The sequence below is a fragment of the Heloderma suspectum genome, chromosome 2, assembly GCF_057233095.1.
Source record: "Heloderma suspectum isolate Gila_16-S chromosome 2, 16-S_ref, whole genome shotgun sequence".
In the NCBI taxonomy this organism is placed as follows: Eukaryota; Metazoa; Chordata; class Lepidosauria; order Squamata; family Helodermatidae; genus Heloderma; species Heloderma suspectum.
Window position 1 is genome coordinate 115,324,238 of NC_139459.1, and position 27,323 is coordinate 115,351,560.

General features: G+C 40.5%; 1 protein-coding gene across 1 annotated transcript in view; it reads right to left on the reverse strand.

Moving 5' to 3' along the window:
• The window catches only part of MLLT3 (MLLT3 super elongation complex subunit), a 186,760-nt gene that overhangs the window by 58,378 nt on the left and 101,059 nt on the right, over positions 1-27,323 (reverse strand). Inside the window, exons 3-6 of the mRNA XM_084834583.1 lie at positions 26,068-26,150; positions 19,261-19,404; positions 14,520-14,639; positions 7,935-8,537 (exon numbers count right to left, since the gene is read on the reverse strand). Coding sequence (XP_084690709.1) covers positions 7,935-8,537; positions 14,520-14,639; positions 19,261-19,404; positions 26,068-26,150 — 950 coding nt within the window. The remainder of the gene's footprint in view (positions 1-7,934; positions 8,538-14,519; positions 14,640-19,260; positions 19,405-26,067; positions 26,151-27,323) is intronic.

Here is a 27,323-nt window from a genome sequence, read left to right on the forward strand (position 1 = left end):
TCATTTGAAGGTTATTTAACCTTCAAGCAACCCCTGCTGCCTGGGTTTGCATGACACAACAACGCACAGCAAGCTGGATGCCCACGGGTGCCTGGCACAATGCAACAGCCCCCACAGTGGGGTGTCATGATGTGTGAACAGACCCAATGCATGCAATCCCATTTGGCTCCTTTACATTTTAAGAGGAGTATTACTTCCTCTGTCTAGAAGTTACTGTACAGATAAATTCTGCTGGAAATACTATCCGTTTCTGCACCATATGTTTTAGTCAGCATTACATTGGCTGGGGGCAGGGCAAAAATAACTTTGGGTAGTATCCTATTCAGGAAATTCTGTCACTCGAGCAAATGCTATTGGCACTGCGCTAGAAGTCGCTTACACTAGCGCAACATAAGGTATATTAGTGATTGTGTCAAATAGGGTACTGCCCTTTAAGAACATTCCAAGACCCTTTTAAAGCCTACAGCATTATCCTTAGTTATTTAGTATTAAAGAGTGACATATGGAACTTTTCTCTAAAAATATTTAATTAAAAATAGGATGGGTTATCAGTGATCTTTAGAACTCTTTCTGCAACTGTGTCCTTTGCCAATACACCCCATTCCTTCAACTCTTTCAGTTGTTCCTTAAAAATAAAAAGCAACAGCAGTAAAGACAGTCTAGAAGTACCCTTTAGATAGAAAGTAAAAACGTTCAGCTAATCACATGGGCATGTAATCCATAAGTCTTCACTTATGCTGAATCCTATATTCACTTACCTCTGAGTAAGCCCCACTGAACTCAATGGGACTGACAGGTACATAATTGTGCTGTTAGTCTACTAATTAAGTGAATTATTACTAGTATGATACATGCCTGAAGATCAGAATGAACTCACTAAAATTATGCTCGATAGCCTTTGTCATTTCAATAGTTATCTTTCAATAGACAAAAAAAGTTTTAAAATCATGCCCATCGAGACGCGGAGCATGCTTTGGGTTTTCTTGTTCGCTATGATTTATGTATGTCAGGATGCTTGAGTAATTTTTGTACACTGTTTTTTAACAGCACACACAAGGTTATATAATGTAGCCTTACATTATATAGGAATTATAGCTAATTATCTTTCAAAATGAAGGTATCAACACCATTTCTTACCAGAGCCAAACTACACATTATGTTAATCACATAGTGTGGAGCTCAAGGTAAGCTTTTAATTTACTCAAGTGTAAGTATGCGGAGCCTTGATTTAGAACGACTGTGCATCAGGAGGAGAGGATTAAACCTTCCCTCACTTCTTCCTGAAATACTTTCCACCGTGTTTAAGAAAGTTTAAAGTCCCCATCAGCATCAATGGATGCTTTTTTAACCTCCCCATGGGAGGAATTTTGGAGGGAAATGTGGGAGGAGGATTAAGCCTTTCAGTGCATGCCAGTCCCAATCCAAATAGGGGCCATGTGTGCATACACCAGAGTAAATTAACAGCCAATTTTCAGCTACATGCTACCCAAGTAGTGTAATTTGTAGTTTGGCTCCCATTCTATTCAGTCTAGCAGCGTTTAGCAGTGGCAAACAAACTACAGATGGTCACTTTACCCTTCCTCACCCTGCCTCCAGTTTTTTATAATGAAGATGTTTTTCTCAAGCAACGCAAAGCAACATGTGCTAGGGTTGACCCCACCCACTCCGGCAAATTAAGAGCCATCCATATCTGTTGTATTGTTTAGCTCTCATGATATTAAGACCGAGCCACCCTGAGTGCCATTTTTGGTAGAATGGCGGGGTACAAATCAAATAAATACATACATAAATTAAATGTCTTTTAAAATTCATACTTCCCCCATTTCATTTTGGGAGTTACGAGTGTCTCCACCACTAACCCTACCTCTTGGACCAGTTCACACAACAGCCCGTCATGGGTTAATTTACCAGCGAGGAGGTACAGTGTGTGCCAGCCACCATCATGAATATGCAAGCTCCAGACAGGGGTTGCCGTGGGTTTCCATATCTTCCATACCTGGGTAGCATGGGTTATTTGAGGGTTAAACAGGCCTCATGTAACCCATGGTCCATATTTAGGTTTATGTGAGCTTTATTTAACCCTCAAATAACCCCTACCACCCAGTTCAGATGTCATGACAAGCCATGGTAACCCCCCAGCTGTGACTTGCATATTCATAAAGGCAGAACCCACAAAGGGCTGTCATGTCATCCAAACTAGGTCACTGAGTCTAGTTGTAGTAATACCCCCAAGAACTAGGCTAAAACTAAACAAAAAAGAACAAACCCTACTCAAAAGACATGACCATAAGAAAAGGGGGAGAGTCACAAAAGGAGAAGAGGCAGAGATCAGAGAGGTCAAAAATTGGGGAGAAGAAATACTTTGAAATGCTGTTTAAATACTTGCAAAGGAGATAACGCATTCTAAAAAAAAAGAGGCAGCAAGAGAGAAAGGATGAAGACATGGGGTTGTATCCAATTAGAACAGCTTCCATCAGCAGAATGGGAAGGGAGCAATCCCTCCTCCCTACATGCACCCTCAAAATCTGCTCTGGAAGATTGAGGGACCCTCCAGAGCAGACAGGGGGCTCCAGGAGGGAGAAGAGGGGAAAATCCCATTGCGAGAGCAATGGAAGACATTGGATTTTACCCCTAATTTATCCATTTCTAAGTTAACATGTGTCTTGCCATGAAGATGAGACCCACCAGTTCACCCCAGGTCTTCATGGTATCCTTAGCTACTGACATCTCCTTCCTTAGCCCTATCTTTTCCAGCTAAATATATTTGAAAGAAGGCAGCTGCTCCGTTGCTCCTTTTCCCTTGCTATCCCTTGTATTTCCAACTATTTTTTCAAATACATGACCTCATTGTTTAGAAGTCAAATGTATGTAAGTACACTTACATGCTAGTAGAGCATCAAACCTGTGGCACATATAAGTTTGAGCAAGATTCATGTGTGCTTCAGTTTTGAAACAGCAGGTTAGCCTTCTGAACAAGCAGAACTTTTCACTAAACAAGACCACTTATTTGAAAACATGTATTCTGCCTGTCATGAACTTGAGCACACTCTGGGAGTGAGCGGAGGACAGGAAGGCCTGGCGTGCTATGGTCCATGGGGTCACGAAGAGTCAGACACGACTTAACAACAACATCATTCTGCCTGTCACTGTCATATCCTTGGTGCTGTCCACAATATATAAAAACCCCAATGCGAAAGCAATATGTTAAAATAATAATAAAACACAACAAAAAGTTATACTACTGAAAAAGCACAAATCCTAAAAAAGAAGCAGCAGTCAGCACACACAGTAAAAAATTAGGAGCATCAGCACATATTCAGAGTGCTTTCCCACACACATTCTGAGGGTCAAATTACATGTTACATTAATTACATAGCATATGGTTGAGGATACTTTTTTTTACTCTAGAGTAAGTGCACATGACCTAGATTTGGATCAGGACCACCAAGTTCCAGAAGGGGTGGTTAAACCTCCCGTACTAATTTATCCTGAAATCCTACACACACACACACACACACACCGCAGGGGGATTAAAAAAGGGGGGGGAAATGTCTCCATTGATGACACCGAAGAAGTTTTTTTTTCTTTTTTTAACTTCCATTTGCAGGCAGGGGATTTAAGGAAAAACTTGCGGGGTGAGGTTTAGTCCTCCCTTCTTGGTGTGTGTCTTAATCTGAATTGGGGCCATGCACACTTAGTCTAGAGGAAGAAAACAATCTCAGCTATATGCTATGCAATCAGTACCTGCTGTTGGGTGGCACACAAATGTAATAGTTGAATTACTGAAATGAAACATATAGTTGACCCTGGGAGTTAACTGTATATCAACTATATGCAGGATTTGCAGATAGAACTACAGCCAGACTGCCATGAAGTGGCCTCAAACGAGTTTCTCTGCCCTTTAATATGGAATTCCTTCCATCCCATGATTTGGTTTTGGATAGGGCAAACTTATGTCTTGCTAATTTTTGGCTCATGTCTTGAAAATGTATGAAAATCCTAAAGGGAAAGTCCTCAACCTGGCTGAAATAGCTATGCCAGCAGTCCCTAACCTTTTGGGGCCCATTGGCACATTCAGAATTTTGAGAGAGTGTTTTGGGGCGGGGGACATAGTCACAAAATGGCAAGAATGTAAAAGTTGGATCTAGTCAGGGGCAGGGAATTCATCCCTCACCATTGGCTATACTGGCTAGGTCTATTGAGAGTTGTAGGCCAAAACTAGAGGGCCAAAAGCCCATCCCTGAAGTAAATACAAATGAATCATCATGAATTTTCATGATCTGCCCCACCACTTTCTCTTAAAGCTTAGATTGGTGTCTATTTCTGTCCTTGCCGCACTATGATTCTCTGAGTTTTTTAAGAAGAAAGGCACTCTTGCCAAGGGGACTTTCCCAATTCTTAAGCTTGAGTCTCCAGAACTTCCCTGTGTATGTTGCGTTAGGGTACATTCAGAGTCTATAGCTCAAAAACTGAGTGACTGCCTATTGAACTTTTTACGTAGCCCTAAATAAGCTGAGACCAGGATATCTAAAGGGGTCCTTCCTGCAGTATGTACCTAATCATTCATTCACGTCTTTCTCCAGGAAGTCCATTTGGCTGCATCATTCCTTGGTTCTCCCAGGGTCAACTATATGATTCATTTCAGTCATTCATTTATTACATTTGTGTGCCACCCAACAGCAGGTATTGATTGCATAGCATATAGCTGAGATTCTTTTCTTCCTCCAGACTAAGTGTGCATGGCCCCAATTCAGATTAAGACACACACCAAGAAGGGAGGACTAAACCTCACCCCGCAAGTTTTTCCTTAAATCCCCTGCCTGCAAATGGACGTTAAAAAAAGAAAATAAACTTTTTTGATGTCATCAATGGAGACATTCCCCCCTTTTTTTAATCCCCCTGCGGTGTGTGTGTGTGTAGGATTTCAGGATAAATTAGTACGGGAGGTTTAACCACCCCTTCTGGAACTTGGTGGTCCTGATCCAAATCTGGGTCATGTGCACTTACTCTAGAGTAAAAAAAAGTATCCTCAATCATATGCTATGTAATTAATTAATTTGACCCACATCATAAAAATGTAACACTTGCTGTGAAGGGTAACATGAAACATCATAGATCAAGACTTACAGAACGAGAGGAGCAGAGGGATTACTTTTATCTGCTTTTTCAAGAAGCCAAATTCATATAAGGAAACTGCACCGAACTGCTCCCTGCCCCCGACACCCGCCTCCTTATCCAAGAGAACTCCGTTATTTGAACACAGGATCTCCACTGAAGCTGAATATATTTAATTATATACTCCATGGACAATTCCTTGTATGCTTCTCCCCAAGACAAAAGAAGTAGGGAATGAGTGTGTGAGCAGAAGACCCAGTCCTGCTGTCTTACTGGGCTAGAGACAAGACTACAAACAGATGGGTTTTCACTCCAAGCCACAAGAAATTTCTCAACTAGAAATGCCAAGGACTGAACCTGGAACCTTCTGCATGCACTTTATGTGGTGTAGTACTAAACTGTGCCCCCTCCCATTTTAGCAAGCCTCCAGCAACACTCAGTACTTAAAATATAGCCACTGTAGTACTTCTTGTAGCCAGAGACAAGGCTAACTCACTCCTAACCTAAATGGAAGCCCCACTATTATAACTAGAGGAAAATCTTTGAGGTATCTACATGTACGCATTCCTTCTCAGGGCTATTTTCCTCCATTACTTTTAGCTGGTATACTTACAAGCCTAAAACCATATATAAACTTAACACAGGTGGAACAAGTTACCCATCTATTTCTACAGAAGACACATGACCACTTTTGGACTACTTATGGGGGTATTTCTGTATCTTCCAGTGTAATTGTAAAGATTATTAACACAGTACATGAAGCACTTCGAACAACCAGAAAGTGCTATGTAAACACTAAACATCATGGCTTAAAAACTCATGGAATCATAGCTCTTCAAGGACACAAGAGACCATCTAGTCCAATCCCCTAATGCAAGGACCGATTATCCCTCACAGGACAAATTGCATCTTTCACACCAAACTATACTTTCATAAGTGGGGGGGGGGGGGAACGACAGAGAGCAGGAGCGCACACATGTCTAGGTGGACATCACAGAAATTTAGTGTAGAACAAATAGTTTTGGGTGGTTGAAGCAGGCAAGCAAACTTGCTGGCCTCAAACCACAGAGGTTATAAAGAGGCAGTGACCTTTATTTTCCATGTCTAACCACAATAATAATGGTAGAAGTTAATATTTAAATTAAAATATCTAAACTTAGTCTGAAGTGGGTGCTCCAGTCCACATGATGATAATTCAACATAGCCCTCTTCAGGTGTTTTAAAAACGCATAGGGTCTACATGCAAGGAAGGAGAGTGGGGACAAAAATTCTAGCTTTATGCTGCTTGGTTGCTATTCTTGTCCTCTCCTAGGGCTCCAAATTGCACAAGGACTCCACGGGTAGAGGAGGCTCCCCATGGCCAACAGTCGCACTCTGCATATGGTGAAGAGTGATGGGGAAGAAGAGCTTGCATGCTCATCCCCACTCCCTCTCCCATGTGTAGACCCTGCACACTTTTTGAACGCTTGCCTAAAGCCCCCCCTCCCTTTAATGAAGAACACTGCTCACACACAATGACCTGATTCACATGTAACAACAACCCAGAGCATAGGTTGAGTATGGGTTGCCATTGAATCGTGGGTTATTGTTGAATCATGGGTTGTCATTACATGTGAACTTTTCATTATGGTTTAACTATCGGCTATTAACCACAAACAACCCAGGAAGAGAATTCATGATTTGTTTGAGGGTTATGAATGCCTTTAAATCACCAAGGCCCATTTTATGTAATTGCTTATCACCTCTGACAATCACCAGTTCTGGATTCTTGCTCTAGCACATGCGGCACTAAAAGGATATTCTATTCTTTCCCATTCATTTTAGCTTTCAAGTATCTAAGAGGCAATTCATATGTTCTATAGAAGCATGTGTTTCAGATGCAAGAATGCCACCACATTTCTAAATGATGGCCTGGTAATTCATGCATGTTCATTGCTCATTAACATTGGCATCAAGGTTCTAAATCGCGGAGAGGGCCTGTACAGGTAAAGAAGGCTCCCCGCTGCAGTTTGTCCCCAATGCATGGAGGGTGACGAGGCTGGCAAAGGAGGGGGGTGGGCAGAGCTAGCACGCTCATCCCTGCTCTCCCTCATCATGTAATTTGAATGCCTGAATAGGGCTTTGATCAGTAATCGCAGTTTAATCACTCTAAACAGAACTTTCAAAATCACCCGACCTCAAGTCAACACGACACACTGTTCAGTGGAGACAGTTCATAGATTCACCTTAAAGTTATCAAGTTGAGATATCACGTCATCAGTGTGCCATGAATCAGCCTTATAGTGACCCTAGGATTTAATGACATCTTGAACATAAAGACGCAAGCAATTAGCATCTTGGCTAAGAAAAAAAATTCTATTATGCATAATATTTACATAGCCCTTTCCCATTGAAAGACCAATTTTAATGTATTATCCCTTTCATAGACTTGTTTTGCATTCATCAAATAGTATAGAATATAACAAGTCACTCTACAAAAAAAATGCATAAAATCTGTTTCCTGGCACTGAGAGGCAATCATACTGAAAGGCCTCTATTCCTCTATGATTATTAATAAAGCAACAAACGAGTATAATTCCCTAGAGGATCAAGAACTGATTTAACCAACCAAAGCAATCTGTAAAGTTAGAGTAGCTACAGCTAATTTCCATGATTTGCATAACAAAACAGAACCCATTTCAATACACACACACACACGCACGCACACGCACGCACACACATGATCACCAAGCTCAAATCTTTTTTTTTTTTTTTTAAGGGATAAACTGAGCAAATTCTCTACCAAGGAAGCAAAGCAATAACAGGCACACAAAACTTACTTCAGATTTTGAGGACATGTTCTCCTCCATATCGGAATCATTAGGGTCCACAATATCATCAAATGGTGGCAACGTATTCTTCTTCTTCTCCAGTGTCTCACTTTCCATTTTGACTTTCCCAATCTTAAACTGAGATTTATCCTTTGTCTGTTTTTTGTCAGCAGTGGAACAAGTAAGTATCAGTGGGGGAGCAGTAGAAAAACTTTTAAATAAAGCCTCCGAGCCACTTTTCTTCTTCTTTTTGGCTGCAAGATCCTCAGAATCCATACCGGGAGGCCTTTTTGTAGGGGCCTTCTTTTCTTGTTGCTGTCCACCTGTTATGGTAAGTATGTTATTTTCAGATTTTGGCTCCTTTGACATAGGTTTGGGTTCCTTAAAGGCCATCTTAGGAACTATTTTTTCATCCTTTAGTGGTTTGTTTTCTTTGGGTTTCTTAGAGGATTCTTTGGAAGATTTGTTATGTTCCCTGGAAGGTTCTTTGAAGGCACTTTTATGTTCTTTCGAGTCTTTAGAAGGTTTCTCCTTGTGCTCCTTTGTTAATTTATGGGGCTTTGAAAAACTGTTACTACTGCTGCTGCTAGTGCTTACACTCTTACTTGGGTCCTGCAACAATGGAAATCACAAAGTTAACACTTTGGTCTAGTATTCTATGTTTAAGGTATAGCTACCATACACAGCTACTCTGCAACCTCTATTTACTTCAATAAGATTTGCAAAAATTGTGTAGCAGTGAAGAGGCTTGGAGGATTTCTTGGTTTAAATAACAACTTAGAGAATGAACTCCCAACAGACTAAGGATGAAAATACAATAATGATTTAGGGTTCAATCCTACCCATTGTGCTCTCGCTGCTTGGAAGCCTCCGAAGCTGGCAGGGCAGGAAGATGAGGTGGTGATCTTTGCCTCCCCATTCTCTGCATCTTTTCAGCCCATCTAGTGAGGGTGCTTTGGAGGGGGAGGGAAGGAGGCTGGAGGAGGCTCATATCCTGGCCACTCCAGTCTCCCTCCCTCCCCATCCACTGGAACGCCCCCTTTCTTCCACCTCTGAGGTTGCTTTTCTGACCTCGGAGGGCAGCCAGTGTGATTCTCTCCGTGCCAGTTGTGAAGGGGTGGTGGTGGTGGATCTCTGACTCCCCCTTCTGAGGTTGGAGACAGCTCTATGACTTCGGAAGAGTTTTTCCAAGCAATCCTATGATCCCCGGGATGCTCTCCATGGGACCATAGGATCACTCTCTTACATATTTTTGTGAAGAGATCACAAAAGTTATTTCTTTCTAGTGAGATTTTACAGAGATAAAAGGCATCAAAAAGGTTGTTAATTAATATGTTTAGAAGTTAAAACTGTCTGTGGGGCAAAGTATGACAAAGTATTTTCTAGATTGAATGAAATGTTTAACATTTTGAAAGGAAATTTCACCACCACTTCAGTAAGTACATATTATTATGTTACATGGATTATCAACCACATTGGCTTAAAAAAGCATTAAGAGTCTCACAAAACCAAAAGGGAAAAGTGTGCTAGCAGCACGGGATTACTGAAAGGAGAACTGCTAGTTAAGTAGATTGAAAATCTATGCATGTCACAAGTTTTGAGTTTATTGTTATTTAAAAGAGAAGTACAATTAGCACTGGGAAGACTCACCCAAATCTACTCTGGGAAAAATGGATTATTGTGGGTGTCTGTAGAATAATCTAAATTAGATCCAGAGTGGATCATCACCCTAGATTTTACTGCAGAGGTTCTTTGCAGCCCTCCCCAAACTTACCGAAATTAGGTGAAAGAGCAAGTATGGCTTCCAGGAACCAGTGCAATCAGCACCAGGCAGCATTCAGTGACACAAGGGACAATGGGAAATGTAGTTCCCAGTATTTTCTGCCAGCTTGAATACTATTGCATAAATCCAAGGACCTGTCTGGGCTGAAATGGATCCAATATGTGCCTGGACTCCAGAAGGTTGGTGGTGGTAGTGGTGGGGGCTAAAAGACCCAAATCTCCCAGTTTCAGTTTGCCCCAACATCATTAGACTCATAAGCTTCAAGCATGCCATCTTGCTGAATACAGTGTCAATCTTACTGCTCATCTCCACTTATGGCCACAACAAAGAACAAGTAGAAATATGCAGGAATATCATTGACAAAACAAAACATGATGACCCCAAGCCCAAAATTTCCTTCAAGCAGTCTTCTCCATTGAAAGATAAGATGTTGTATTTATTACTGAAATATAGCGCTGCTTTTCTTTTCTTTCTACTAATCTACTTTCTTTTCTTTCTACTATCTACTTTGGGGGTTGGACTTGATGGCCTTGTAGGCCCCTTCCAACCCTACTATTCTATGATTCTATGATAATCTTGGTTTTTCTTATGGCCAAAATTAGTAACCTTAGTGCTAACCAATAGATGTGCCACTTTAAGCATCTGGGTGGATTCAAACCATCTCGAACCTGTGTGAAGACTACCTCCCAACCATGTGAAGAATGTTCCATCTGCAAAGCCATTCAGATGTAGCAGTGCATACTGCCTACATTCAGGCACAAATGCTAACCATGGGTGCATCACTGCACGAACAATGATGCATCACACAATGTTGTTGTAGCAAACAATACTATAGATCATGTTGCACAAGAACACTATTAATTCTTTTTGCTCAAGACACACAGAAAACAGATAAAGAAATATTTGAGCATTCTTTTACACATCCAAGCTAGCTAGCAACCCATAGCTTCCCAACCCCTACTGTAAAAAATACTTAACTAATTTGAACTAGAACAGAAAGGCCTCCCCCCCCATCTAAACATGCATACGACTGCGTCCTAATTGTGCTAGAAGCAACAGAATCACAACTGCATTCAACATAAAATGAGTTGAAAGCATATATAGTTTGGAATTCATAATGCTTATTTTTCCTCTTTCTTCAATGACAGACTGTGGGATATACATTCTGCTCTTGAGAGTCATGAGTACACCATACCTTTCACACTACCTGGGAAGTTATCAGTCTGCAGAATACTGCCTGATGATCTATTATTTATACATTATGCCATCAGTGTAAATGAGGTTTTGCTTTCAGTTCTGTCAGCAAAATAAGGGAGGATTCCATGCTACATTGGCCCAGGTCAGACCAATAAACCAGGATATGCATGAGCTTCATGCACCCACATATGTTTCATGCACCCACATGCAGCCTCCTGCTTTACTCCTCACTTCACACATGTGGGGCAAGAAGCCAAGCTTACTTGGAATTAAGCTTACACTGGAACTTGCTTCCAGCTAAGCATGCAGAAGGTCTCAGCCTTAATTTTACATTATAATGGGAACGGTGTTGTGTTCAGTCTTTCAGATTACCTTGCCATCATGGTCTCATGTTATAAATTTGGCATTTGCGTCTGGCTGACAGATTCCATAAGGCAAAGGCATATAAATGAAAAGGACTGCCCAGAAGAATGGAAATGGGGGGTGGGGGGCAGATCTTAAAGTAAAGCAATTTTAGTGGCTCATTAAGTACATCATTATGTTTAATTACTTAAATTTACACTGAGAATACCAAGCTGCAGTGCTGTACAGTATAAGTTCTTTCAGCTAGGCAACATCCAAGCAGGCTTAATAAATTAAATTTAATGAACTACTTTAGAAGTTGCTATTAGTAACTATTAAAGCATGGCTTCCTTACATAATAACAGTAATTTCTTGAAACCTTGTGGATGGACCCAGAAAACCTATTAAAATTGCAGCAAAGAGGAAAATCTAGCCTGAAATTGTTTCAAGATTTTGGGGGACAGGAGTAGAAGGGGACAATTTACATGTCTTGATTCAAAATTCAGCTTCACATTATGATGCAGTATTTTAATCAATAAACATTACTACATGGGAAGCAGAGGCTAGACAAGGGACTGGGATTGAGGGAGGAGCACAAAAAGCACTGAGAGGAGGACAGCAGTTGAGAGCCACATGTCAGCATGTGAGTAGAAGGAAGGAACAAACTATTTTATGTAGCCGAAAGCCAATGGGTTGCATACCTTGTTAGTCCTACTTAGAGAATGGAACTTAAGTTCCATTCATTTCAATTGAAATGAATGGAACTTAAGTTTGGCTATCATTGGATACAACCCATCAGATGCAACTCAATGCTTTTAATTCATCTGACAGATATAAGCAAATAGGAACACTGTACTATTTAAAGAGCAAGTGCTTATTTTAAATGTTTACCTAACTTGTTAATTTTCTCCATAGCTAAATTTGGATCAGAAACATAGTTTCTTCTTGTCATTTCCAAAACTGTTAAAGGCAAAATTCAGCATAAGGTAGTCTCAAATACGATCCTTTGAAACCAGTGGACTAGAACTAAATCCCATTGCTAGGTTGTGAACTTAAACTACATGGTAGGGTAGACATGATGCATTTGTGGACTGTCTACTGGAATTAAATTTATAGATAGCATAACATATGTACATAAAAAGTAATTCAAGGGAAGTGATCATCTTTGCAACCCCTAAAAAGACACTCCAGCTTCATTTCATGAGATTATTTTTCAGCACGTTGAGCAGATGATCTGTTGCATCAAGTTATCATCACCACATATAAACTCATAGGAAGCATTAAAAAAAACAGCACATGTGTGCAAGACATACTGATTCTTCCTTTGCCGTCTTCTCTGACTCATAAATGCAGAGCCAAACATAGAGAACAGATTTGTCAGTATGTTGCAAAGCAGCACAAGATATTGCCCAGGATCCAAAGAAACCACCGCACATAAATGGAGGGGTTGCCATTTTCCCTTCCAGTTGCAGCCACTTCCACCTGATCTTTAAGGAATGGCATTTTTAGATTAGTGATGGGTCTTGGTAGTGATGGGTCTTGGTAGACCCATCACCATTAGTGATGGGTCTTGGTAGGAATGGACATTCAAGAGGCTGGGTCCCCAACATTATGTTTAAAAAACTGGCCAGTTTTATGTATGCAAGATGTGCAAGATGCATCTGTATAGTTCAAGAACCAATACAAATGTGTCATCTTATGCTAAATTTACATTGCCATACTGAACTCAGCTAACCTTTTTGAAGCTGATAGAAGAGCGGAATCTAAATTAGTACAAAGGTTTCTGATAAATGTAACAAGTAATTAAACTTCAGAATGTCCTACAGGTTAAACCAACACAATGACCATTGACAAGAAGCATTTACAAGTCACTCATGGCAGTTAGTTAAGCATTCCTCATGAACTCTGTTCTATTACACTGTATTTAAGTTCATTTAACTTCTAGCCTGCCTTTCTCTCAAGGTAGTCAACAATTTAAGTATAAAAAAAATATACCCTATTAAAGAAATAGATATATAGTTATAGATACAAACACACCCACCCACACACATTATTCAGTTTGCATTCTGCAAGCATAGATAAACACTAGAAATAATATTATCAACATACAGTTTGCCACTTGCTTGGATCTCTCATCATAATCTGAAAGAGTGCCTCCTCCCATATGAACATGCCTGTAGGTTAAGAGCCCCTTCAGAGGTCCTGTTGTATGTCTCACCTCCAACAAAAGATTGGTTGATGGGAATGGAAGGCAGAGCCTTTTCTGTGGCAGTAGCCTGGTTATAGAATTCCCTCCCAAAGAAGGTGAGACCAGCCCCATTCTTTGTGGAGTTTATGCAGGTGGTGAAAATATTTGTATTCCAGCTTGCTTTTAATGGTTTTTAATTTAAGGTTTTAACTACATTTTTGATGTTAGGGCTCTAATTTTTATTTTAGGGCTCTGGTTTTAAATTTTGTTATTACTGAACTGCTTATTTTGTTACGTAAGCTGTTTTGGGGGCATCTTTGTCAGGGCTGAAAAGTGGCATGCAAGTGTTTTAAATAAATAAATATCTTGCCAAATTACTGCTAGCCATCCACATTTCACATGGATTTGGAGGATGACAAACCACTCTAAATTTCCCCCACTACCAATTAACAGTGTCTTACTATACAAATCATCCAAGAATTAAATAGTTATAAGGAAATGCTCTTAAAACTGAGGGTAGTTATAAATTAGGGGTTATCTCCCCATAGGATTAAAAATGCGAGGCTCCCAAGAACACAATTAGCACTCAACTTTCCTGAAGAGTGATGTTGGCATTTTACCCTATCCTTATTTCTGTCAATGCAAGTGACACACTTGGGAACTTGCGCTACCCTCCATTATGAGAAAACTTGTATGCATTCCATCATCATAGCTTTGCAGATGTAGGAACATAAACCTTATTTACTACAGGATTCTATTTCCAATCATACATTACTCGTTAGGATATCATCTGCAGAGCGATGTAGTTAGGAAAGGAGACAATTGTATCTGAGACATTCACATTCTCTAGCTGCTAAAAAAAGGGGTAGTTTAATGCATGGGTGTAGTTCTAAACTACCCCATTTTAACGTAAATACATGGAGAAAAAACCCAAATATTAATGGCTTGTAAATCTATCTTTGAACTATGGCTGGTTGTTTACTCATTTGATTTAAACACTGCTTTGAACTTGTTACTTCTTGGCTATTTGGGCATGCAACATTCAAAACTGTCAACCAGTTTCTAATACTAAGCCATATCTCACCTTTGGCCCATGAGATGATTTCTTCTTCACTTCAGAAAAAGACAGCGAATTACTGGGAAGGTTGGGGAGGTGAAGACTCTGCCCTGAAGCAGCTGATGGTCCATCTGACATTACCATGATCTACAGTGAAAAGGAAATAAACACATTAGGAACATTTATAAAATAGCCAAAGATATAAAGCAAGGCTCTTGGAAGTGGACACTTAAATAATCAAATAAATGGACAACTCTGATTTCCTCTGCAGATTGCGCGTAATTGGCATTAGTTTTATTAACATCATTTGGCTTTCACCATAAATTGAAAGGACAGATTGAAATAATAAAAAACACATAAAATAATGCTGTTAGAAGCCCAGAGAAGCACAATGAATTTATGGGGAAAAGAAATTAAGGAAAATATTACAGATATTATGAATTTGTCCTAGACATGGGAGGATGTAAGCCTGCTTCCCTCATACCACAAGCTTGTGTGGACCATGTTTGCAGTGTCATGTGTGTTTGACTAACCTCCTAACCTTGCAACCCAGGAACTTCCCCTTGAAATATTCATAATCCCCACTGTCTGGGTTCAAACAACACGACAAGCCATGGCCAGGATTTACATAGTCATAATAGTGGACAGCATGCACTGCAGTACCCCAAAGGTTAATTAACGCACAGTGGGATGTCATGTTGTCCAAACCAGGTCAATAACTCTCAGCCTAACCAATGTCATAGGGTTGTTATAAGGATAAAATGGTGAGGAGGAATATGTAAGCTGCTTGGATTCCTCGCAAGAAGAAAATGGGTGGGATATAAATGTGATAATAAACCAACTTCTTTTATTAAAACAACCACCCAAAGAACTCTGCTGTGCTTCTACTATTGAAACAGAGTAGTAAAGAAGCTAAGCTTTAGAGAGGATAACTCCAAAACACACAATAATGTAATTAAAAGGGAAAAATGGCTTTATTTTATAGGAAAACAAAGATAACATGGTGTATACAAGAAAAAATAACATCTGTCTAAAAGCATATAAATAGAAAAATACTTATTTAGAACTTTCTGTACTATACTTCTTGGTAAAGATATGAGGTTGGATCCTCAAAACTTATATTACTCCAAGAGTCCTTCCGTTTCAAGTCACTGCAAAGAGTAACATGTTATCTGGCAGTGCGATGCAGCATCTTAGGGCCAGCGTCCCCAACCTTTCTGGGTTGGTGGATACATTTAAATTTTTTAGAGAGTGTTGTGGGCACATTCACAAAATGGCTACCACGGGGGGGTTGCCCATTCATAAAATGACTGCCTTTGTGGACATGGCCAGTCAGAAAATACTCATTTCCCAGGAGGCAAACCAGTGAGATTAAAAGAAAAGCAGCTTGCCTAAAAACCTAAGTACAAGGTAGAGGTGGGCTCTGATCTCCAAAACACAAACCACTCTCTTGAATAAAGATGGCGCTAGAGGGAAGCCGTTTGCTTTGCAGCATGCCGGCCTCCCAATTAAAAAAATAAAAACATCTTTTTAAAATAAAATAAATATCAGGAGAGGCAGGGAGCCTGGTTGGTGCCAGGTGATGTCTCCACAGGCACATTGCTGCCCACAGGCACCACGCTGGGAACTCCCAGGCTTAGGGACTGAGGAACCACCTATCTTGGTATGAACCTGCTCCGTTATTAAGATCAGCAGGAAAGGCCCTTTTGAGGACATCTGTGTTCGCAGGGGCCTGCTTGTCGGGCATGCAGGAAAGAGCTTTCTCCTATGTTCGTCCGAAACTCTGGTACGCACTTCTCTTTGGAGTTGTGATTGGTCCCTGTTCAGGAAGGGGGTCAAGATGTGTCTTGTTAACTTGGCTTTAAAAATTGTTGTTATGTTTTTTAAGTCTGATTTTAGTGTTTTGCTCTGTTTTTATTTGATTGCTTTTATCTTCTGAGTTTTTTGTAAACAATCTTGGTTAGCTTCAGAAAGGCGGTAAATACCACAAAGAAACAAACAAACAAAACAGTGAGAAAATCTACAATTCTTAATAAGGCCTAATCAATGGAAATGATGCAACAGCCCCCTGATGTCTGGGGCAGGCACAGGCACTTCAGCAGGCAGAATACGAAGAGGGTGAGACAGGCCTTGCTCTTTAAGAGAAAATGGAGCCAGCTGACCAAACCTCAGAATCAGGTCGACAAAATTTAAGTTGACCAAACCTCAGAATCAGGTCGACAAAATTTAAGTTGACCAAACCTCAGAATCAGGTCACGTTCATCACAAAATTATGCTGAATATGCCCTTCCCAGATTTGGGGGAGCAGTTGAGCACAGAAGCAACAAGTGTGGCTATTTTTCTGCACTTTTTGACTTGACAACTGTGCCTACCCAGCATTCATCCCACTACGGTTCATCATGCAAGGATGAGCTTAAGGCTTGTCCCAAGCCAGCATACTGCAGAAGCAAAAGGAGGGGAGAGCCTTGCACTACAAAAGGCTGTGTAGGATTCACTAAGAAACAAAACAACTCTCCTTTCTGAATATTTACTGTCATTTATGCATTTCCTGTTTGGAATGGAGTGGAAGTGGGAGCACAATACTCTATCATGCTCACTGTCTCATACTACTCACTGTCTCTCCATTTCTCATTTGTAAAGTGAAAACACTGCCCGACATAATTTAATAGTTTTGTTGGGGGAACAGGATGAACATTTCATAGCATTTTGAATACCTTAAAGAAATCATACCCACTTGACTATGGGTTTTCCCTCCCAACGCCTGCTTTTCCTATCACCACACAGAAACAGGAATAGAAATAGGAACAGATTTGTTCTTGGGTTATATCTCTGGGTTGTTTCTCCCCCAACATCCCAGAGTTCTGACTTTGGATACCATGGTGAACAGCCCAGGGACAAAGAGTTGTTTAGCACACCGGAAGTGGCCAAGTGGTTGACAGCCAGCACACTCACTTGCTCCCAAATAACCCACGTGGGTTGGTTCATCATGCAAATCGGGTCATTGTCTGCCATCATTATATACCCCTTAGCCTCTCTCTAGCTTAAAAAAAAAGCATACTCCTTCTCCTCAGTGCTGCACAACATCCAGAGTTTGGGAACACACACACAGCAATACCAATGACTGCTATCAGGCAGGCTTTCGGGCTGACGACAGATTGTGGTTCCAGCCCTGAAGCACTGGATTTCTCTTCGCTTCTGATTTTGGCCAATCAGCTTGCTCATATGCAATCCAGCAAAACGATGCTTGTTCAAACTGCAGATAATTCTTGTAACAACAGGAAGACTAATTATTTGAACCTATCTTTATGCTGCACTTGGGAAGTCTTTGCACCTGAACCATACCCAGAGGTATCTAGGCAATGGATTCATCACCTAGCATACTGCTGGGATCAGGCTAAGGGTAAGTATTATTTATGAATCCTATATATTCCAGATAGTTCTGCTATGTCCAGAGTGTTAGCAGGAAGTAAATAGTTTTTTAATATCTAAGCTGCTAATTTTTTGTGCTCTGTACAACACTAAATGTGTATGTTGATACTTAATTTAAAAAGGAGAGCATATCCATTTGTTGCTGAGAACTTCCTTTCAATACTTTTGAAAAAACAAGCAAAATTTACTCTCCCGGGGGCAGGAAATCCTGCAACTTGCTTCAACCACAGCAAGCTATAGAATTTAAAGCAAGATTTCAACGCTGTTGTTTCTTGGAGAAGCCACATGATGGAACATGTACAGATTAGAAACACTGAATTTGGTGTAATAAAGTTAAGAAGCTTTAAAATGGTTTGAGCCTAACACTGAAGGAATTCCCCATGCTTGCTGGACAAGTAAGAAGCAAACCAGTTTCTTACGTTTTTCCTGCAACTACAACATGAGTAAAACACTACATAATTGGGGAGGGGAGGGGGATGAATTTGCAAGCAAGGCATTCTTAGCATAACTCCAAGACTGGCCATTTCTGAATGTTGTTAATGCAGGGGAGAAAGTGGAAGGGAACTCTTTTTCCTATCATATGTGCACCCAGCCATCTGAAGGTAAAAACTTAGATTCTAAGTTCCTTTGGTACAGGGACATGCCTGTTTTGCTTATGGAGCTCTGTAAAACATCTATGTGCATTGATGGTAACAACAGCAGCAGAAGCTCTATGTTTTCTGGGAGGTGGCCCAGAAAAGTAAAAATCAATTACAAATGAAAGAAACACAGACAACCAAAGAAGGGGTGGGTTTTAAGTGTCACCTGTGAAAATGGCCTTAGCTGTGTATCAGATAACTAGCTACACATTTAACAAGAGTAGAGATTAGGCAGAGGTAAAAGCAATTTGACCTTAAGCAAACTAGTAACAGCAGCTCTGTAATTACCTTTACACTAGTGCAGGTTCTCTGATACCAGATCCTTCAGAAATAAAGTCCTAAACAAACTCACAAGAAAGAACAACTTTGCACCAACTTGGTAGAAGTTAACATGTATAAAGCCACAAAATGAATGTCAGGATCTTGACCTGCAGTAGTAGTGTGATCTCCTGCCTGCAGTCTGCCTAGTCTCTGCAACAGTGCCACTACTATTTCACTTTTACTTAGTGTCAGTGTGCTCAATGTTGTACATAATGTGTTTATATTATGGGGTTTAGGCAGCTGGTCTTTTCTATGCAAAGGAATGGTTGTGTGGTGTGTGTGAGCATGTGAGTAGGAGGAGATTCATTTTTAACCTTGTCTGGAGTGTACCAGTAGCATACAACAAACCTCCATGTGCGTTTTACACAGATGGAACTTACCCCTCCTGCTTTCAGCAGCTTCCTTCTGAACTCTTCCGTTGGGTTGTTGAAAGTAAGCTTTTCACAGCGGAGATGGTTTACAGGTGGGTGGCCTTCCAGATGCAGGAACAGATCATAGTCAAAGCGGACTTTCTTCGGTTCTTCCTACAGGTTAGAGCACAGTTAAGAAACAGGAAAAAATAAATAAAACTTCATGACACAGTAGCTTTTATCCCAGTGACAGTTTCATTTCTTCACCTGTAGGTTAAATAGGACATTAAAATCCTTAAGATCTAAAGATTACCTTAATCAAGATCTTCAAAAGTGAGCAGTGAATTTAGTCATTTTGGTATGGGGCTTCCCAGTTTGAGTCAAAGCCTGAGGCTGGCTTTCAATAATTGAAATTATCTTAGAGCAATTCTCTTTAAGGTACTGGAGTGCATATTCTTCCTCTCTGTCCTGAACTAAACTTAAGCTTTCTCTGGCAAGGAAACATAAGTTTATTACATCAAATAACTATTTCTGTAGCATTCTTCTAGAAATCAGGAATTGATTTTCAAATCGTAGAGAGGTAGAAACAAAACTATTTTGAGCCCAATCCACAAATCAATCTTCCAAAATTAGTGTAAGTTGATTTTATGTTATTATCAGTCACTCCTACAGCACCTTCACAGCACGTTTTTTTTTAACCCCAGCGCTCAATTATTAAAATAAATTCTACGTTAGGGCTGCCCATGTTCAGAAGCCACAAATGTTCAGAAGCCACAGTTTGCTAAGAATTCCATCAGCCCTGTGTTGCCAAGTTGGTACTGATTAGTTCTAACGTTCCAAGAACATTTCAAGCTCCTCCTTATGATATATAAAGCCCAAAGCTACCTAGCACCCTTTATATCTTAGTTATCATCTCCTTTCCTAAGAGTCACTGTAACTACTAAAATCAGCTAAGGGCTCCTAATTAACAATGACATCACTGCAGCAGTTCTTATGCTAATTTTTTTTATTTATGACTTAGCAACACTGATATCTTCTACCACTGTTCAACCATGTTGTCTGCTCTGAGTCTTGTGCTAAGGAAGGAGACTTTATATTCATTGCAATCCTAAACATATTTACTTAGAATTAAGTCCCATTGTGTCCAATGGAAGTGTGCATAGAATTGCAGGCTTAATCAAGTTATCTGTAATTCCCTGACACTGAAGAGACTGAGGTAGCAGATGCTTGTACTGAGAGTTGTGAACCCAAAGGACATTCAGATAATGGCCACTGGATTAATATTCTTCCTCTTTCAATGAAAAGCTCTCTCTCATGTATTGGCTTTATCTGGTTAGATTTATAACATATATATACAATCTACTGAGAATACTATTTTTAAAAAGTTAACTATGCTCTCAGCGATTTCATGAGGAAAATGAATGCTACACAAGATACACTATTATTGCTCACTGCACCAGAGCTTCGGTGAAGATAGATAAAGCACTGAATAGAAATTCCTTTATTCAAGTAGTTCTTCTAACACAAGAACAACCACCATCACACATTAGGCAATCATAACGCAATTTGGAGTATCAGGAAAAGGAATAAAATTGCTGTCCTGTTGTAAACGTAGTATAAAAGGCCTTAGAAGGCCAAAACAGGCCAACCGTTGTGGACAACATTTTTCTTCTCTATACCCTAGATTTGTGCAATTCAGGCTGCACAATGGAAGGTCTGAAAGGCACATACATACAAAAATTCTCATTTTTCAAATGAAATTTGAGTATGCACATAGCATGTTTCTTAAATTCTTTACAGCAGAACAGAAATTTAAGTTCAGGTTCAGTGTTACAGTCAAATTGACACTTGGGTCCTCTTCCTACCTGCCCAGACTCTCAAAAGGTGTTATCAACAGGAAACATGGGCACACACACAAAACACACAGATTCCAAGAAGTCCTGTAAACACCAGAAAGCTGCGCTCTCTTTTTCTCTCTGAGCCTGAAGCCGCGCCTCATGAAAAACAACTAACTCAAGCAGTGTTCTGTAGCTTTTAAAATGGCCAGGCACAGGGTAGCTCAGTTAAAGCTTAGGGAGGAACAAGATTTCATGCTTCTATAGATATAGTAAGAAATTACCTTTCTTTGATAAACAGTAATTCTTCCCACTCTATTACTAAAAAGCCAAAGCAGCTTCCAGGCTCTAAAACAAACATGATGTCACGTTGCATAAGCTCAGTAGTTAACAAATTGTATGCACTGCATTTGTGTGTTCTACACGTGCGTGTGTGGGTGGGGGGGGTGCGCGCACGCACGTCTGTGTGTTTCTATCAGATCCAATTATTTTTTAGACTGCATGTCACTGGCAGGGACTTGTTCTTCATTTGTCCTGCACCTGTTATGCATAACAATAATAATGTATTGAAATAAATAATGTTCAAAATCAGTAGAACTAAATGGAGAGAGCATATAGTGTAGCCACATCATGGATTTCCAAATAACATCTACTATTTTCTAGCAGTTAGAATCACCTAGGCTAAAACATACTCTCTCTGCAACCACTATCTCCAGAACATGGTACAAAGTGTCTTAATGGGCTCCAGTGGTAGAGGGGAGGGAAAATCCTGAAATTAGGCAGAGGGTTCTTGCACCATTCACACAAGGTTCCAGATTTGGAGCAATTTCCCCTCTTTTCAGGGGGTGCAGGGGAGAGGGAGGGGTGAGAGTGTCTTCTGTTCACACAGTGTGTTTTATATAGGGTGAAATCCCACAACGATCTAATACATTACTGCAAAGAAAGACTGTTAAAGTTCACCCTTCTTCAAATTTTGTTCCCACAAAAAGAAAATGTTAAGCAAGGTGAATAAACAGAACAAACTTGTGAAAACAGAGCTACTGCAGAAGCAGGTTTGGTCATTTTGTCTTGTCAAATAACAGTCATGTACATAAAATGTTAATAAAGTGCAACAGTATCAGAGAGAGAATTGTTGTTGTTGTTCAGTCGTTCAGTCGTGTCCGACTCTTCGTGACCCCATGGACCATAGCACGCCAGGCCTTCCTGTCCTGCGTTCTCTCCCGGAGCGTGCTCAAGTTCATATTCATTGCATCCGTGATGCTATCTAGCCATCTCATCCTCTGCCGTCCCCTTCTCCTTTTGCCTTCAGTCTTTCCCAGCATCAGGGTCTTTTCCAGAGAGTTTTCTCTTCGCATTAGGTGGCCAAAATATTGGAGCTTCAGCTTCATTATCTGTCCTTCCAATGAGCAGTCAGGGTTGATTTCCTTTAGGATGGACTGATTTGACCTCCTTGCAGTCCAGGGGACTCGTAAGAGTCTTCTCCAGCACCACAGTTCGAAAGCATCAATTCTTCGGCGCTCAGCCTTCCTTATAGTCCAGCTCTCACAGCCATACATTACTACTGGGAAAACCATAGCTTTGATTATGTGGACCTTTGTCGGCAAGGTGATGTCTCTGCTTCTTACTATGCTGTCTAGGTTTGCCATAGCTTTCCTCCCAAGGAGCAAGCGTCTTTTAATTTCATGGCTACAGTCACCATCTGCGGTGATCTTGGAGCCCAAGAAAGTAAAATCTGTCACTGCTTCCATTTCTTCCCCTTCTATATGCCAGGAAGTGATAGGGCCAGATGACATGATCTTAGTTTTTTTAATGTTGAGTTTCAAACCAGCTTTTGCACTCTCCTCTTTCACCCTCAACAAGAGGCTCTTGAGATCCTCTTCGCTTTCTGCCATTAGGGTGGTATCGTCTGCATATCGGAGGTTGTTGATAATTCTCCCGGCAATCTTAATTCCGACCTCTGATTCATCCAACCCGGCATTTCTCATGATGTACTCTGCATATAAGTTAAATAAGCAGGGTGACAATATGCAGCCTTGCCGTACTCCTTTCCCAATTTTGAACCAATCGGTTGTTCCATCTCTGGTTCTTACTGTTGCTTCTTGACCCTCGTACAGGTTTCTCAGGAGACAGGTAAGGTGGTCTGGTACTCCCATCACTTTAAGAATTTGCCACAGTTTGTTGTGATCCACACAATCAAAGGCTTTAGCGTAGTCAATGAAGCAGAAATAGACGTTTTTCTGGAATTCTCTTGCTTTCTCCATGATGCAGCGAATGTTGGCGATTTGATCTCTAGTTCCTCTGCCTCTTCTAAACCCAGCTTGTACTTCCGGTAGTTCTCGGTTCGCATACTGCTGAAGCCCAGCCTGTAGGATTTTGAGCATCACCTTGCTGGCATGTGAAATGAGCGCAATTGTGCGGTAGTTTGAACACTCTTTGGCGTTGCCCTTCTTTGGAATTGGAATGTAAACTGACCTTTTCCAGCCTTGTGGCCACTGTTGAGTGTTCCAGATTTGTTGGCATATTGAATGCAGCACTTTAACAGCATCATCTTTAAGGATTTTAAATAACTCGGCTGGAAGACTGTCATCTCCGCTAGCTTTGTTGTTACTAATGCTTCCTAAGGCCCACTTGACTTCACTCTCTAGGATGTCCGGCTCAAGTTCAGTGACCGCACTATCATGGCTATCAGGGACATGAAGATCTTTCCTGTATAGTTCTTCTGTGTATTCTTGCCACCTCTTCTTAATCTCATCTGCTTCTGTTAGGTCCCTGCCTTCTTTGTCCTTTATCATGCCCGTCTTTGCACAAAACGTTCCCTTGAGATCTCCAATTTTCTTGAAGAGATCTCTAGTCTTTCCCATTCTGTTGTTTTCCTCGATTTCTTTGCATTGTTCATTTAAGAAGGCCTTCTTGTCTCTCCTTGCTATTCTCTGGAACTCTGCATTCAGTTGGGTATATCTTCCCCTTTCTCCCTTGCTTTTCGCTTCCCTTCTTTCTTCAGCTACTTGTAAAGCCTCATCAGACAGCCACTTGGCTTTCTTGCATTTCTTTTTGTTTGGGACGGATTTCGTTGCTGCCTCCTGAACAATGTTACGGACCTCCGTCCATAGTTCCTCAGGCACTCTGTCTATCAGGTCTAATCCCTGAAATCTATTCCTCACCTCCACTGTATATTCATCAGGGATATGATTTAGGTCATACCTGAACGGTTTAGTGGTTTTCCCGACGTTCTTCAATTTAAGCCGAAATTTTGCAAGAAGCAGCTCATGATCTGAGCCACAGTCAGCTCCAGGTCTTGTTTTTACTGACTGTATGGAGCTTCTCCATCTTTGGCTGCAAAGGACATAATCAATCTGATTTTGATATTGACCATCTGGTGACGTCCATGTGTAGAGTCGCCTCTTGTGCTGTTGGAAAAGAGTGTTTGCTATGATCAGCATGTTCTCTTGGCAAAACTCTATTAGCTTTTGTCCTGCTTCATTTTGTACACCAAGGCCATGCCTGCCTGTTATCCCGGTGATTTCTTGACTTCCTACTTTAGCATTCCAATCCCCTATGATAAAGAGGACATCTTTTTTTGGTGTTAGTTCTAGAAGGTGTTGTAGGTCTTCATAGAACCGATCAACCTCAGCTTCTTCGGCCTCAGTGGTTGGGGCATAGACTTGAATTACTGTGATGTTGAATGGTTTGCCTTGGATTCGTACTGAGATCATTCTATCATTTTTAAGATTGTACCCCAGGACTGCTTTTCCCACCCTTTTGTTGACTATGAGTGCTACTCCATTTCTTCTAAGGGATTCTTGCCCACAATAGTAGATATGATGGTCACCTGAATTAAATTCGCCCATGCCTGTCCATTTTAGTTCGCTGATTCCCAAGATTTCGATGTTCAATCTTGCCATCTCATGTTTGACCACCTCCAGCTTACCTTGATTCATTGATCTGACATTCCAGGTTCCTAAACAATATTGTTCTTTACAGCATCGGATTTTCTTTTCACCGCCAGACACATCCACAGCTGAGTGTCCTTTCGGGTTTGGCCCAGCCGCTTCACTCTTTCTGGCGCTACTTGGAAATACCCTCTGCTCTTCCCCAGTAGCATATTGGACACCTTCCGACCTGAGGGGCTCATCTTCCGGCGTCATCTCTTTTAGCCTTGTGATACGTTCCATGGGGTTTTCTTGGCAAGAATACTGGAGTGGGTTGCCATTTCCTTCTCCAGTGGACCACATTTTGTCAGAACTCTCTGCCATGACCTGTCCGTCTTGGGTGGCCCTGCACGGCATAGCTTATGGCTTCACTGAGTTACGCAAGCCCCTTCGCCACAACAAGGCAGTGATCCATGAAGGGGGAGAGAATTGTACTGATTACAAAAAGCTGAATTAGTTACTATTGCCATGAAGTAATGCTAAATTTTAAAACCAATACATTATTTAGAGGTAACAAGATTATACACACATAGAAATATCCTTGAAGAACACTCAGGGAACTTACTTTTTCCCTTCATTTGATTAAGAAGTACTTTAAATTTTGCTTTAGGCATTGACTATCTTGATGGTTTTAGTATAGTCCAAACATTCTCTGTAGTTACGTGCAATTTCTTTATATACCCATTGGGCGATCACCAACCTTGTGCAAGTGAATTCTGATCATGCAACAGTACTTACCTGTCCTCTCCTCCCCCCTGTACACCCCCAAAGTTTGCTCCAGAGTGTCCCCAAATATCCAGCGCAGATTTGGCGGGTGAAGGGGGCTGCAGGGTGGAGGAGGAAAATCCACTTCACTGACAGACGTTCCATTGGCAGATGGACATAATTAGAATTACCCATCATATTTCCGGAGCAAGCTTCATAGCTTGTAAACCTATGAGAGCATCTGAAATTTTTTTGCAAATCATGTTATATACTAGTATTTAGTGAGCTCACTTAAAGCACCAAATAAGAGATCATCTAAAGAACCAGATACGTGTGTATTGAGAAATTGAAAGAACAGAATTACACACCTTGTTCTTGAAGTAAACCTCTATTGGCAAAATGAAACCAGCATACCCAGATTCCTCAACTTTGTACGGTGGATCTTTGCACACTGGGGGGAAGAAAGAAAAGGTTTTGAGTTTTTACATTTTGTGCAATAATTCTATGGATGAAGCTGTTCAAATTGCCTGAGTAAAACGCTCCTTAATTTTTAAGAATTTTGGGAAATGTTACCAGTTTACAACATGATTCTAATCCCTTCTCCCTCCCCCCCCCCCCCCGATTCAAGAAAGGGAAAAGACAAGAGGAGAGATTTGTTGGAGGATGGGCAAAAATATGGAGTGCTATATTTTTCCTCAGAAATCTTCCAATTTCACTATTAGTAACATAGTAAAATTAGAACTATACAATTAAAATAGGCAACTGGAATGGATACAATAGTAGTAAAATCCAAAAAAGAACATTGCAATTAACTTGTTCAGGTGACACTTCCTGGGAAGGGCATATATCTATGTGCACAGCTCTTTAAGCATGCTAAAATTAGGGTGTTAACCATTTTCACTGCCATCATTTTTTCCCTTATAAAGTTATAATTTAACAAGGGAAGTGTATACTATTAAAGTCTATGCTATCTCTGAAAATATTTCCAAGTAGTCCACTAAAAATTTCCAAGAAAGTTTTGAATTTATTTCAATGTAACATTTGAACCCTGATTATATATATATATATATATATATATATATATATATATATATTTACTTACTTACTTACTTACTTACTAATCATGTATTTCTATTTAACTACTTTTGCCTATTGGAAAATTTTCTTATATTTATACAGCATATAAAAAACATAGCACATTTGTTTAGTTTTTACTGACTAAATTAAGGTAAGCATGCCAAATCAGCTATCCACTGAATACTGAATCATTTTCCAGAACTTTTTCTGGTTCAAATGTTCCGGAAAACCCAAACCACTAGGGATAGGACTCCAGTACACCCCCACTCCACCCCATCCCCAACATAGTATCTTCTACATCCATCTAGATAAGCAAGAGAGAGGAGAGATGTATGCCAAACTATGTATGACTCTGTAATCTTTCTTGTTCCCCAGCCCTACACCCTCCAACCTGCCACAGTTCTTATGATTTCCCCACAAGCCCTTTCTTTAGACAGAGATTGTTTTCAGTGAGCGCCAACTAATTCTACAAAACCAGGCCCCACCTCTGAAATGTATGCATATATGTAGCTAGAAGTAAGAATTCCTCTGAAGGCTCATGGTGGTA